Raw genomic sequence first — 16,213 nt, forward strand, 5'->3', positions numbered from 1 at the left:
TGTGTGTGTGTGTGTGTGCATGTGTGTGTCTGTATGTGTTTTATAAGAGAAACCACTTGACCTAACAATCCTAGAGCTAAAAGTCACCTTCCTAGGTCATTTCATTCATATTTCTGCCTTTGGGTGACATTACAATTACATGCCACTAAAAGCTGATGCTCTCTCTCATTGACAAGGTTTCATAATCGAATAGCAAAAGTTGGGCAGAACAAGGAATCCTGGCTTGGGAATAGGAAGGCAGAGAATGGGGTCCAGAAAAACTTCCAGAAGATGTCATTTTTACCTTGGGTCTAAGTTTTCTGGTGTTCTGCTAAGAAGGTGGGGACAAGGGAGGTGGGAACTGCTGTTAAAGGGGAAATAACGTTGATATTTTTGTTCCATGGAGTTTATCTTAAATATCTCAGAAATCCTACCCAGGAAGAAAGTTTTAAGTCTTGCTCTTTTACTCTCCAGTACTTTAGTATCTTTATGGACCCTTTTAAAGTTACCTTCTATGATAATGACATGATATTAATTTCTCAGAACTGCAGTTAATCCCTGGGGTCTGTGGATTCCGAATTTCAAATCCTCCCATTTTGTTGGTCTGTTCCTTACATGCTAGTTTAGAGGTAAGTGATGTATGTTTCAACCTTCCCACATCTTTGCCTTTTTTCTTGATCTGATTGTGACAATTTGTAGTACTTTCTCTGCTACACAGCAAGATGATACATGTGCACTGTGCATGAACAAGGGACCGAAGGCAGCATTCCCCTTTAGGACAGTGATGATGTGGTGAGGGTCTTCCTTCATTCATGTCACCAGCCCCCAGCACAATGCTTGGCACATAGTAAATATTAAATGGAACTCTTTTGGGAAGATAAGTTTTTTACTCCACTTAGAATCTGTTTAAACATGAATAAGTTATTTAACCTTCTCTTGGCCTCTCTGTATACTAAATAAGCATGCAATATTTAATTCTTCATAAATTCACTCATTCAACATAAATTTATTGAGAAAATTTTGTGTGCCTGATGTGATTACTGGGGACTGTACTTTTTCTAGTTCACTGTAGGTGAATGAACTGACCAAGTACCATGTGGCAAAGATAGGAAAGACTTACTTGAAGGAAAAAAAGAATAATCAGAGTAAACCAAAGATTAAATAAGGTTGTCTCATAAGGTAGGGTTTTATGATTTTTTTAAATTGGAATTTCTATGCCATTATATCCATTTATAGTCTCCACTATCACTGACTTAATATTTTCCTTTAAATTAATTTATATTTTTATTTGGGTAAATTTAGTCTCACCCTGAAATGATAAATATACATAACAAGAAAATGAAATTGTGATTCCTTAGATACTATTATTTAGTATTAGACTAAATGCAGTTGAGGAGCCAAGATGGCCGAATAGGAACAGCTCCGGTCTATAGCTCCCAGCGCGAGCGACGCAGAAGACGGATGATTTCTGCATTTCCATCTGAGGTACCGTGTTCATCTCACTAGGGAGTGCCAGACAGTGGGCGCAGGTCAGTGGGTGAGTGCACCATGCGCCAGCCGAAGCAGGGGCGAGGCATTGCCTCACTCTGGAAGCACAAGGCGTCAGGGAGTTCCCTTTCCAGGGGTGACAGACGGCACCTGGAAAATAGGGCCACTCCCACCCGAATACTGTGCTTTTCCGACGGGCTTAGGAAACGGTGCCCCGGGAGAGTATAGCCCACACCTGGCTCAGAGGGTCCTACGCCCACGGAGTCTCGCTGATTGCTAGCACAGCAGTCTGAGATCAAACAGCAACTCGGCAGCGAGGCTGGGGGAGGGGCACCCGCCATTGCCCAGGCTCCCTTAGGTAAACAAAGCAGCCTGGAAGCTTGAACTGGGTGGAGCCCACCACAGCTCAAGGAGGCCTGCCTGCCTCTGTAGGCTCCACCTCTGGGGGCAGGGCACAGACAAACAAAAAGACAGCAGTAACCTCTGCAGACTTAAATGTCCCTGTCTGACAGCTTTGAGGAGAGCAGTGGTTCTCCCAGCACGCAACTGGAGATCTGAGAACGGGCTGACTGCCTCCTCAAGTGGGTCCCTGACCCCTGACCCCCGAGCAGCCTAACTGGGAGGCACCCCCCAGCAGGGGCAGACTGACACCTCACACGGCCGGCCAGGTACTCCAACAGACCTGCAGCTGAGGGTCCTGTCTGTTAGAAGGAAAACTAACAGAAAGGACATCCACACCAAAAACCCATCTGTACATCACCATCATCAAAGACCAAAAGTAGATAAAACCACAAAGATGGGGAAAAAACAGAGCAGAAAAACTGGAAACTCTAAAAAGCAGAGTACCTCTCTTCCTCCAAAGGAACGCAGTTCCTCACCAGCAACGGAACAAAGCTGGATGGAGAATGACTTTGACGAGCTGAGAGAAGAAGGCTTCAGACGATCAAATTACTCCGAGCTACGGGAGGATATTCAAACCAAAGGCAAAGAAGTTGAAAACTTTGAAAAAAATTTAGAAGAATGTATAACTAGAATAACCAATACAGAGAAGTGCTCAAAGGAGCTGATGGAGCTGAAAACCAAGGCTTGAGAACTACGTGAAGAATGCAGAAGCCTCAGGAGCCGATGCGATCAAATGGAAGAAAGGGTATCAGCCCTGGAAGATGAAATGAATGAAATGAAGCGAGAAGGGAAGTTTAGAGAAAAAAGAATAAAAAGAAACGAGCAAAGCCCCCAAGAAATGTGGGACTATGTGAAAAGACCAAATCTACGTCTGATTGGTGTACCTGAAAGTGACGGGGAGAATGGAAACAAGCTGGAAAACACTCTTCAGGATATTATCCAGGAGAACTTCCCCAATCTAGCAAGGCAGGCCAACATTCGGATTCAGGAAATACAGAGAACGCCACAAAGATACTCCTCGAGAAGAGCAACTCCAAGACACATAATTGTCAGATTCACCAAAGTTGAAATGAAGGAAAAAATCTTAAGGGCAGCCAGAGAGAAAGGTTGGGTTACCATCAAAGGGAAGCCCATCAGACTAACAGCGGATCTCACGGCAGAAACCCTACAAGCCAGAAGAGAGTGGGGGCCAATATTCAACATTCTTAAAGAAAAGAATTTTCAACCCAGAATTTCATATCCAGCCAAACTAAGCTTCTTAAGTGAAGGAGAAATAAAATACTTTACAGACAAGCAAATGCTGAGAGATTTTGTCACCACCAGGCCTGCCCTAAAAGAGCTCCTGAAGGAAGCGCTAAACATGGAAAGGCACAACCGGTACCAGCCACTGCAAAATCATATCGAAATGTAAAGACCATCAAGACTAGGAAGAGACTGCATCAACTAACGAGCAAAATAACCAGCTAACATCATAATGACAGGATCAGATTCACACATAACAATATTAACTTTAAATGTAAACGGACTAAATGCTCCAATTAAAAGACACAGACTGGCAAATTGGATAAAGACTCAAGACCCATCAGTGTGCTGTATTCGGGAAACCCATCTCACGTGCAGAGACACACATAGGCTCAAAATAAAAGGATGGAGGAAGATCTACCAAGCAAATGGAAAACAAAAAAAGGCAGGGGTTGCAATCCTAGTCTCTGATAAAACAGACTTTAAACCAACAAAGATCAAAAGAGACAAAGAAGGCCATTACATAATGGTAAAGGGATTAATTCAACAAGAAGAGCTAACTATCCTAAATATATATGCACCCAATACAGGAGCACCCAGATTCATAAAGCAAGTCCTGAGTGACCTACAAAGAGACTTAGACTCCCACACATTAATAATGGGAGACTTTAACACCCCACTGTCAACATTAGACAGATCAACGAGACAGAAAGTCAACAAGGATATCCAGGAATTGAACTCAGCTCTGCACCAAGCGGACCTAATAGACATCTACAGAACTCTCCACCCCAAATCAACAGAATATACATTTTTTTCAGCACCACACCACACCTATTCCAAAATTGACCATATACTTGGAAGTAAAGCTCTCCTCAATAAATGTAAAAGAACAGAAATTATAACAAACTATCTCTCAGATCACAGTGCAATCAAGATAGGACTCAGGATTAAGAATCTCACTCAAAACCGCTCAACTACATGGAAACTGAACAACCTGCTCCTGAATGACTACTGGGTACATAACGAAATGAAGGCAGAAATAAAGATGTTCTTTGAAACCAACGAGAACCAAGACACAACATACCAGAATCTCTGGGATGCATTCAAAGCAGTGTGTAGAGGGAAATTTATAGCACTAAATGCCCACAAGAGAAAGCAGGAAAGATCCAAAATTGACACCCTAACATCACAATTAAAAGAACTAGAAAAGCAAGAGCAAACACATTCAAAAGCTAGCAGAAGGCAAGAAATAACTAAAATCAGAGCAGAACTGAAGGAAATAGAGACACAAAAAACCCTTCAAAAAATCAATGAATCCAGGAGCTGGTTTTTTGAAAGGATCAACAAAATTGATAGACCGCTAGCAAGATTAATAAAGAAAAAAAGAGAGAAGAATCAAATAGATGCAATAAAAAATGATAAAGGGGATATCACCACCGATCCCACAGAAATACAAACTACCATCAGAGAATATTACAAACACCTCTACGCAAATAAACTAGAAAATCTAGAAGAAATGGATAAATTCCTCAACACATACACCCTCCCAAGACTAAACCAGGAAGAAGTTGAATCTCTGAATAGACCAATAACAGAAGCTGAAATTGTGGCAATAATCAATAGCTTACCAACCAAAAAAAGTCCAGGACCAGATGGGTTCACAGCCGAATTCTATCAGAGGTACAAGGAGGAGCTGGTACCATTCCTTCTGAAACTATTCCAATCAATAGAAAAAGAGGGAATCCTCCCTAACTCATTTTATGAGGCCAGCATCATCCTGATACCAAAGCCTGGCACAGACACAACCAAAAAAACAGAATTTTAGACCAATATCCTTGATGAACATTGATGCAAAAATCCTCAATAAAATACTGGCAAACAGAATCCAGCAGCACATCAAAAAGCTTATCCACCATGATCAAGTGGGCTTCATCCCTGGGATGCAAGGCTGGTTCAATATACGCAAATCAATAAATGTAATCCAGCATATAAACAGAACCAAAGACAAAAACCACATGATTATCTCAATAGATGCAGAAAAGGCCTTTGACAAAATTCAACAACCCTTCATGCTAAAAACTCTCAATAAATTAGGTATTGATGGGACGTATCTCAAAATAATAAGAGCTATCTATGACAAACCCACAGCCAATATCATACTGAATGGGCAAAAACTGGAAGCATTCCCTTTGAAAACTGGCACAAGACAGGGATGCCCTCTCTCACCACTTCTATTCAACATAGTGTTGGAAGTTCTGGCCAGGGCAATTAGGCAAGAGAAGGAAATCAAGGGTATTCAGTTAGGAAAAGAGGAAGTCAAATTGTCCCTGTTTGCAGATGACATGATAGTATATCTAGAAAACCCCATTGTCTCAGCCCAAAATCTCCTTAAGCTGATAAGCAACTTCAACAAAGTCTCAGGATACAAAATCAATGTACAAAAATCACAAGCATTCTTATACACCAATAACAGACAAACAGAGAACCAAATCATGAGTGAACTCACAGTCACAATTGCTTCAAAGAGAATAAAATACCTAGGAATCCAACTTACAAGGGACGTGAGGGACCTCTTCAAGGAGAACTACAAACCACTGCTCAAGGAAATAAAAGAGGATACAAACAAATGGAAGAACATTCCATGCTCATGGGTAGGAAGAATCAATATCATGAAAATGGCCATCCTTCCCAAGGTAATTTACAGATTCAATGCCATCCCCATCAAGTTACCAATGACTTTCTTCACAGAATTGGAAAAAACTACTTTAAAGTTCATATGGAACCAAAAAAGAGCCCACATCGCCAAGTCAATCCTAAGCCAAAAGAACAAAGCTGGAGGCATCACACTACCTGACTTCAAACTATACTACAAGGCTACAGTAACCAAAACAGCATGGTACTGGTACCAAAACAGAGATATAGATCAATGGAACAGAACAGAGCCATCAGAAATAATGCCACATATCTACAAGTATCTGATCTTTGACAAACCTGACAAAAACAAGAAATGAGGAAAGGATTCCCTATTTAATAAATGGTGCTGGGAAAACTGGCTAGCCATATGTAGAAAGCTGAAACTGCATCCCTTCCTTACACCTTATACAAAAATCAATTCAAGATGGATTAAAGACTTAAATGTTAGACCTAAAACCATAAAAACCCTAGAAGAAAACCTAGGCATTACCATTCAGGACATAGGCATGGGCAAGGACTTCATGTCTAAAACACCAAAAGCAATGGCAACAAAAGCCAAAATTGACAAATGGGATCTAATTAAACTAAAGAGCTTCTGCACAGCAAAGGAAACTATCATCAGAGTGAACAGGCAACCTACAAAATGGGAGAAAATTTTCACAACCTACTCATCTGACAAAGGGCTAATATCCAGAATCTACGATGAACTCCAACAAATTTACAAGAAAAAAACAAACAACCCCATCAAAAAGTGGGCGAAGGACATGAACAGACACTTCTCAAAAGAAGACATTTATGCAGCCAAAAAACACATGAAAAAATGCTCACCATCACTGGCCATCAGAGAAATGCAAATCAAAACCACAATGAGATACCATCTCACACCAGTTAGAATGGGAATCATTAAAAAGTCAGGAAACAACAGGTGCTGGAGAGGATGTGGAGAAATAGGAACACTTTCACACTGTTGGTGGGACTGTAAACTAGTTCAACCCTTGTGGAAGTCAGTGTGGCGATTCCTCAGGGATCTAGAACTAGAAATTCCATTTGACCCAGCCATCCCATTACTGGGTATATACCCAAAGGACTATAAATCATGCTGCTATAAAGACACATGCACACATATGTTTATTGCAGCATTATTCACAATAGCAAAGACTTGGAACCAACCCAAATGTCCAACAATGATAGACTGGATTAAGAAAATGTGGCACATATACACCATGGAATACTGTGCAGCCATAAAAAATGATGAGTTCATGTCCTTTGTAGGGACATGGATGAAATTGGAAATCATCATTCTCAGTAAGTAAACTATCGCAAGAACAAAAAACCAAACAACGCATATGCTCACTCATAGGTGGGAATTGAACAATGAGAACACATGGACACAGGAAGGGGAACATCACACTTTGGGGACTGTTGTGAGGTGGTGGGGGGAGGGATAGCATTGGGAGATATACCTAATGCTAGATGATGAGTTGGTGGGTGCAGCGCACCAGCATGGCACATGTATACATATGTAACTTACCTGCACGTTGCGCACATGTACCATAGAGCCTAAAGTATAATAATAATAATAATAATAATAATGATAATAATAAAAAAGACTAAATGCAGTCAAGTAAAAATACATAGGTTATATAGTATAAAATTCATAATAATGTAAATATATAAAGTAAATATATATTTTGTATACCTATATTTAAGTAAAATATATTTGAAGTAAATGTGCATATGTATTTCTAATATTTACATAGAACTATTCAAACGAGGATTTGAAATTTTTTCATGTCTCCTTCTAAAATCATGTAGTTTATGATATTTTAGCAAAAACTTATAGAGGATTTCGGCATCAAATGAGTGACAAGATGAAGATTCAAAATTCCTTCTAATCTAAAATTACGTAATTCTGTGAACACTTATAGCAGTTTCTCATTCTAGCCACTGGATGGCAGCGTCAAGTTCCTCTGTTTTTATTAAATTTCACCACTGGATAGTGATCATCATCACCTCATTTCATTCCGTCTCAATTTAAAGGGCACTTACTCAGTTTAACCACTAGATGGCGCTTGTGCTGTTTTCACTTCATGGAAGAATTTTTCTTTTAGCTTGGAAAATGGACACAGTAATGAGATTTTTCAGCCAGTGATATATATTTTTGAGTAAAAATCTGCTTAGTAAATCAGATAATGATATTTGAGTTGTTTTTATAGTATCCATTCAGATAAATATTTTGTTTAAACATTTTAAAACAAAATAAAGTTTCTGCATTCCTTGCAAGTTTGTATTAGCGAGAAGATGTATGACAATATCAGAAGCACCAGGACATACCTTAGGAAGAGCTTGTACCTAAAGTAATTTCCTCTGATGCACCATATCTTTCAAATAACTTCTCAGACGTACCTGGAAATTTCCTTTTAGACGCCCTCACTTTGGCATACTTTCTGCAGTGGACTGGCTTTTCTAGTAGTATTCACCCTTCTGCTGTGGGAAAGGGAGCACATTCCTATTCTTCCAGCCACTGTTTTCCTACCACACTGTATTAGAGTCACCTAGACAAAGTTTTTATTTTCAGTTATAATCTGAGAACTGATTTATTTTTTCTTTTTAATATCTAAACTTAAACCTCAGCCTCCTGAGTAGCTGGGACTACAGGTGTGCACCGCTACACCGGGCTAATATTTGTAGTTTTTGCAGTTTTTGCACAGACAAAGTCTTACTATGTTACCCAGTCAATATCTAAACTTAAAACCCTAAAAGCCACAAGAAGAATGATATGCACTTCTCTGGATCTTCTCATCACTTACATATTTCCCTTGAGCCTCTTTCTGCTCATTTCACTGCTGAGACTATGTTCTAACCAAAATTATCTTCAGTTAATCAAGCTTTATGTTGGTAAAAGTGTTTTTTCAAAATTCTTTCCTACTGTAAATTGCAAAATTTTTGAATTACAAACTAATGCATTGAATGGCTTCCCTTTCTCTAACTGTTAAAATGTCCTATTTTCTAGACATTTATGAGTTTCTTATGTGAGTAAGCATCAGTGAATTAACCATGTTTCTGTTAATACTTACCTTTCTTTAAGTTTTATTTATTTATATTTAGAGATGAGGTCTTGCTCTGTTGTTCAGACTGGAATGCAATAGTACGATCATGGCTTAGCATGGCCTCAAACTCCTGGGGTTCAAGTGATCCTCCTGCCCCCACCTCCCAGGTAACTGGGACTACAGGACTGCACCACCACACTTGGCTGATTATTATTATTTATTTATTTTATTTATTTATGAGACAGGGTCCCCTTCTCCCCTTCTGTCACTCCTAGAGTGTAGTGATGGGATCTCAGCTCACTGAAACCTCTGCCTCCTGGACTCAGTTGATCTTCCCACCTCAGCCTCCACAGCAGCTGGGACAACAAGAGTGCACCACCATGCCCGGCTAATTTTTGTATTTTTTGTAGAGACAGGATTTCGCCATGTTGCCCAGGCTGATCTTGAACTACTGGCTGCAAGTGGTCCTCCTTGGGTAGCTAAGACTACAGGGCATGCCACTGTGCTCAGCTTATTTTTAAATTTTTTTAGAGATGAGTTCTGGCTATGTTGTCCATGTTAATCTGGAACTCCTGGCCTCAAGCGATTCTCCTGCCTCAGTCTCCTGTTTGAAATGTTTGTTTTTCGGTGCTGTAAAGAAACAGCACTTGAATGTAAATTTAATTTACTTAGTAAGGTCATTTTTACTTCCTGCAGAAAGGATACACTCTTCAGCAGTTTTGCCATGAGAGTAGACCGAACAAAGGAGTCAGGGTCGTTTATAACCTGACGTGTCGACCCTACTGCTGTGTCCAGTTTCCAATGGCTGGAATGGGACCTCCCATTCTGTATTTGTCCCAATTGACTAGTAACTTAGAACTTTTTAAAAGAGGAAAAGGTAGAGGGTAACAAAGGAAGGAGGGAGTAACTTGTGGAAATGCTAAGAAAGGTAAAAACACTTTTAAATAAGGAAGAGGAACAGGCTGTGACCTAATGCTGCTTGGACCAGTATAAGCATGCCAGGGCAAATATTTAGGCTAAATTGTGGGAGCTAAAAACATAAAGTATATTGATTTATTTATTACAGCTAGCAGATATTTAAGAATGTTAGCACAGGTCTTTGAATAAATTTTGCTTCTAAGAGAAGTTACTATTTATTCCTAATTAGACGAGAAGGAAAGTCTTTGAAGAGGAACCTCTACTTTACTTTTTATACTCCTAAGCAGTTGGGATGACAGACGTGAACCACTGCACTCAGCCACCTTATCTTTTTAAACCAGTTTATTCCATTTTAGGAGATAGGTGGTTGAAGTTTCAATAAACGAAAGAAGTAAATGCATGAATCAAACTGCCTCTTTGTTGTCTCTACTTTTAAGAAATATTCAACACAGTCAAATACGAACTGGAGGAGAGATTCTGTACTTAAGACTCAATCATATATAAATAAGACCTTAGATTTTTAATGCAATGACTTTTTAAAAAGATATTAATATGGCTTTTTTAATAAATATATCTGTATATGGTTGATTGATATTAAAAATAGCACATTGTAATCAGTTTCAAATTGTCCTTTTGTTTATTTTTTTATCTGAATCATTTATACAATAATTCTTAAAATATTGTGGATGAAGGGATGAAGCCTGAGGCCAGGAACCTGGTGGCAAGTACTCTGTCCCTCAATGGACACGAAGTGTGACCTTACACAAGCAACAACTCCCTTTGGATGTATTTGCCTTATTTTTTAAAGTAAGATGTTTGGACAAGATTATTTTGGAAGTCTCCTCACTTTTCAAAGTACTTAAATTTAAACAATACGTATATTATATTTTGAGGGTTCATATTTATATGTAGCAATAGGTAAACAATACTTAGCCCCTTTCAGTATTCTGAATTCATAATGAAATAAATGGCTTCAAAATACAAAGAATATTCAATTAAAATACATGGTGAGTCAGAAGACTCAACAAAGAAATGTACTATATGTTTCCTTTCAAATTTCCTAGGGAGCCAGTTTTAAGAATTTAAGAGAAAAATATGACAATTGAAAACATCACACCAAACTTATTTTTCCTGTTTAAACTTATCAGCTTTTCAAGCTTTGTGTTCATTTTGTTGGTAAGAAAAAAATACAAGTAGTTGAAACTCTGCAAAATATTATCTTCTAAGCCGAATATTTTTCAAACCACACTTTTCATTTTTTTCTAATTTAAAAAAATTATTCTTTCTCAATATTGAAAACATAACATTTATGAGAAGCAAAAAAGAAAATAGAATATTTATGTTACTTCCCTATTATTCTGTCTCAATATTTTTATGTGAGGCTCAGAATAGACTTTTACCCTCTGTGAGATGAATTTGAAAGTGCCTCAGAATGCAGTTGCCCTTATTGTGGTTGTAATGGAGAAAGTAAGTTTTATACTTAAAAGTTATTTTATGATTAAAGAGTGGCAACATTCCACAGTATATTAAGATGGAAGCTATTTGTCATACCAAAAAATTTGGTTTCTAGTTATCAAGAGAAAGCTTCAAGAGCAACACTCCCTAAGCCCCTTTAAAAACTAAATGCAAGTAATATTCCTCAAAGTTTTACTAACCTATGCACACAAATGAACTATCATTAAATGTGATACTTCACAAATTGATTGCCCCCATGTACATATTAGGACACCCATAGCATAACCACAAAATTTCCTAGAATTATTTATTATTTAGAATTTCTTAGAATATTATTAAGCTCCAGAGAGAATCTTGGAAAGATTCCTCACATAGTTTTTTTATTCCAAACTTCACTGCCAAACCAGCTGTGACCTATGCCTTACCTGTCCCTGCTCCTCTGGGAGAATTTTGATTCTTGTCCCTTGACCCAAAACTTGGCAGTGTTCCCTTGAGTCCTCATTATGCCAAGTCTACCTACATTTGCTTTGCCCAAGAAAATGAAGAGATGCCTCCTACCAAATTCTGTGTAACCTGGGTCATCTGAGTCTTGGAGCACTATTATTTGTACTCCAGATCTCTCTCGGGGGCTTATGAAGCCAAGATATCAGCCGCTACTTGAGCTGTCTCTGTTGGCTTCAGACATTGTCTGGGAGATGTGGTTGAAGAGAGAGACAGGCACCATTCTGTCCTGTTTTTCCTATCTTGCTTAAATATCACTTACCTTCAGTACAGTTCCCAGCCTCTCCTTCAGGCAATCCATAGCCTCCATACAGTATAGTTCCAGGAAATCTATGACTGAATGGTTTGAGTTTTATTAGAGTGCCTGCCTACACATGCCACATGTACATACAGGAATAACTGTTTTCATAGACTTGATAAAGTCTCAATATCACCAAATGACCCTATCTTTGCCCTTGATATCTTTGCTCCTGACACAGAAAAGGATCATTAAGTGGCAGGCCAGTGCATCACGCTCTGTTTGCAGTTCATTCAGTTCTTATACATAGGATATATTTTTACACTCTACTTGACCTTAAGAGATAAGCCAGAAAAGCACATCTGTTCTGACCCCTAATATTCCAACACCAGTTATTGTGTGCCCTTGTCACTCATCTTAATATAAGACATCTCAGGCCGCAAATGGCAGTATTTTCACACCAGTGCTAGAGTTTAGAAGGGGGAAAATGAAAGCAAGCCCAAATGCTTCAGTAAAAATAAATGCATTATCTAATATTATTTGTTTTCCTCTCTGAGAAAACTTGGCATTATTATTTAACTGCTTGTTTTCTTATTGTTAAACTGGAAGAGATTTAGGAGTCAGTAAAGCAGTTATAAATATCACCAGTAACACTGCTTTCCACATTTGCACAGGTTTAGATCATATTGCACTTTTTTGAGGATAAACAAACTTTACATCAAAGTTGGATAAGTCTTCTTGATTATGATTTCAAAAAGTAGTTTTGGGGAAAAGCTTACATTGTATGATATTTAAATCCATTTATTTAGGTATGTTTTACTTGATTATACTAACTTAATTTAAAATAATTTTGAAGGTATGTTCCCGGACCAAATTGAGGGTTGGGCTGCTATTTCTCGTGGCCCAATAACAAGATGCAGATGAACAGGGGAGGAAGAGTTTTTTATTTCTGTAACTGGTTACAGGGAGAAGGCCTGGAAATTATCACCAGACCAACTCAAAATTACGAAGTTTTCCAGGTGTAAGTGTGCATTCATCTGAAGACATAAGTGATTAACTTCTTTTAATCTACAACTAAGGTCTGAGTCCTGAAGACCTTCCTCTGGAGCCTCAGTAAATTTACTTAATCTAAATGGGTCCAGGTGCTGGAGTGATTACCCTTATCTTGTCTTCTGCTAAATCACTGAGGTTTGAGGAGTTCCTTTAGGCCTTCAATAAACTTGTTTGTAGAGGCCTGGAGAGTTTCTTCACACCCACAGTAAAACTTGTTTGATCCTGAATGGGTCCTGTTAAGAATTCCTTGGTTATTCTGTCATGCTTTAAGGCCCAGGGAAAGCCTAGGCATAACTCTTGATGGGCTTTTGTTCATCCCAGCCTTTGTATAAGGGCACTGGCTTTTTTAGTTTTTAATATTTAACTTAACCACTCTGTCAGTACTGAAACAGTTGTGATGGAGGCCTGCGTTAGTGAAACCTGGCCTGCCGCAGGTACATGATATTGACTTACATTTTCTTCCTTTGCAAGTTTTATGTAAGTGACATTTGTACAATTTTTCTGTCATGGAAATTTTACCTTCAGTATGTAATAGCAAAGCATTTAAAGGAGGGCATGATTTTACAAAAAAAGATTATGTAAAAGGAGATATTTATTGGAAAGGTCGAACATGGGCATTTCCTTTTTATGCACGATTTACCCTTAATTTTTGCTTCTTTGTAAATCAATAAGACACTTTAATCTGATTGTTTCTCATTCCACAGATCTTTAAGCAAGCGACAATGAAGGCATTGCGGAAAAAATCTATTTTGCTAACTGGCTATCTGGAATACCTGATCAAGCATAGCTATGGCAAAGATAAAGCAGCAACCAAGAAACCAGTTGTGAACATAATTACTCCATCTCATATAGAGGAGCGGGGGTGCCAGCTAACAATAACATTTTCTGTTCCAAACAAAGATGTTTTCCAAGAACTAGAAAAAAGAGGAGTGGTTGTAAGCATGTCTTGCTTTGCTACCAGATTTTGTCTATGGGCTGCATGTTAGGGATAAAATTTGGATTCTTTGGTTTATTCATTGTTGCATGTTATTTCACATCAGTTAGTCAATTAAGGATAAATTAAGTGCCAACTAAGCCCTCAGCACTGTGCTAACTGAAAGGCATAGAGATCTGTCGTTTCCGATAAAAGAGAAGATACCACAAACTTGGGTTATAGGAATAGTTTTTTGTAACTTACTCATTCTTTTCATAACAGTTTGGGCAGAAAAAAGTTATTATTTCCTCATACTCAGTCAGGACATTGTTTTCTCTAGTTTGTACTACAATTCATTTATTGGATGAATGGAATTAAGGATCATACCAATTTATTGAAGGGTAAAAAAAGAAAGTCTTATTTAGTTGCTTGATCAAATTAAGTTATTTTCAACCTTGTCACTTCTGTCAAAAAAGATATATATACACTTCTCAGCAGTGGTAACATTGCAAGGAATAATTTTTTTTTTTAACCCTTCGGCCTATATGACCTTCTTAGTCTCTTGAAGAGAACTAATAAATGTGAACTGAGTAATTTCAGGGAAAAAAGATAATGTATCTACTTCCAGTGATTATGTAATTAAGGCAGTGCTTGGCTCATGTTTACCCGTAGGAGAGGTTACCCCCAGATGCTGGAGGCACAAGTCAGAAGATCAAGGTTCTAAATCAAACTGCTGTCGTTAAGCTCTGTTCTCTTTGGAAAGTTCATTAGGATCTATTGGCTTGAAATTTTCATCTGTATTTGGGGTATAAAATAAATTACCTCCAAGAGTTGTGATTGGATTGAAATGGGACAGCACACATAAACTACATACTATATTGTCTAGAGTATAGCAAGTGTTTTCTAAAGTTAACCATAGTGATCTCCAGTCATGTCAAATTATCTGGTGCTACTTCAGGACCTAAAATGTAGCCCACTTCTTATTTGTGAGATCAAAGATTAGAGAATTAAGTTCAAGGATAATTTACTAAAACTCTCCAGACCCCAGTGAGGTTTTCATTCACTTAAATTCACCCAAGAATTCCAGTCCTTCCATGGGGTCCCCACAGGAAAAAAAAAATACAAAATGTATTTATGATCTATCAAATGCTTCAGGAAGATAGCTGCTGAATAGATTTCAGGAATTTATCTTGGCTATTTATGCACCAATCCATTCTTATTTCTTAAATTATTATCAAGAGAAAAGATTCATAAAACATAAAAACACCATGTTTTAAAGTAGAAAATTTTGCTTATATATTAATTTTTAGGGAAATCATTATGAAAGTGCTTTACGTAAGTTTATCTGGAATGTAGATTTTCAATGTGTGAATAATGCTAACATTATTGTGGCTTTATTTTTTCCCCACAGTGTGACAAGCGGAATCCAAATGGCATTCGAGTGGCTCCAGTTCCTCTCTATAATTCTTTCCATGATGTTTATAAATTTACCAATCTGCTCACTTCTATACTTGACTCTGCAGAAACAACAAATTAGCAGTTTTCTAGAACAACTTAAGCAAATTATACTGAAAGCTGCTGTGGTTATTTCAGTATTATTCAATTTTTAATTATTGAAAGTATGTCACCATTGACCACATGTAACTAACAATAAATAATATACCTTACAGAAAATCTGATATAATTTTTCAGAGTCTGTGGCACTGAGGGGTCCACAGGGCTGCCTAGGTGCTTGGTGTTTGGGGGACCAAAACTGTGTTGGTTCAAGTATTATCTATACAGTCTTGATAAGCTGTCACATTTCATGGTCATTGAAATGTTTTATATTGGTTTAATTTCTGATTTAACTGACAACTTCATAATGTATGTGCAATTATTGTGTCAAATTTGGAAATATTACTTTAGTTTCAATTTACCAAGGAGTTTCTTTGAAGCATTGTAGTCTGATATATATATATATATCATATATATATGATAGTGGCTTTCAAATATTTTTTGGGCACAATCCACATTGCTCCTGCTGATCTATAATATCAGAAACCAGTATTTATGTGAATATATGCCAAATATTATTGATTCTAAGATATTTTGTCATATTTTAACAGCTTTGAAAGAGGACCCATCTTTCAATTTTCAGTCAATAGTTTCTTACAGTCACCATTGGCCATCTTTCTCATTACCATCTATGAAATTAGCATGCATCTCAAATAAACAGGTACCATCTTCTATTTGATAAAATAGTCTAAATAGCAAAAATAAAAGTTTTTACAGTTATTTGCC

The 16,213-nt window shown here is 37.7% G+C and overlaps 1 protein-coding gene across 7 annotated transcripts in view; it reads left to right on the forward strand.

The window, feature by feature from the left end:
* The window catches only part of KYNU (kynureninase), a 185,527-nt gene extending 169,920 nt beyond the window's left edge, over nucleotides 1-15,607 (forward strand). For all 7 annotated transcript variants that reach the window (XM_063647431.1, XM_054477777.2, XM_054477776.2 and 4 more), the window contains 3 exons: nucleotides 523-608; nucleotides 13,725-13,955; nucleotides 15,345-15,607. In XM_063647431.1, coding sequence (XP_063503501.1) covers nucleotides 523-608; nucleotides 13,725-13,955; nucleotides 15,345-15,470 — 443 coding nt within the window. In that variant the 3' untranslated portion in view covers nucleotides 15,471-15,607. The remainder of the gene's footprint in view (nucleotides 1-522; nucleotides 609-13,724; nucleotides 13,956-15,344) is intronic.
* Nucleotides 15,608-16,213: the final 606 nt, after the last annotated feature.

This window comes from Pongo pygmaeus, chromosome 11 (genome assembly GCF_028885625.2).
Source record: "Pongo pygmaeus isolate AG05252 chromosome 11, NHGRI_mPonPyg2-v2.0_pri, whole genome shotgun sequence".
Taxonomy (NCBI): Eukaryota; Metazoa; Chordata; class Mammalia; order Primates; family Hominidae; genus Pongo; species Pongo pygmaeus.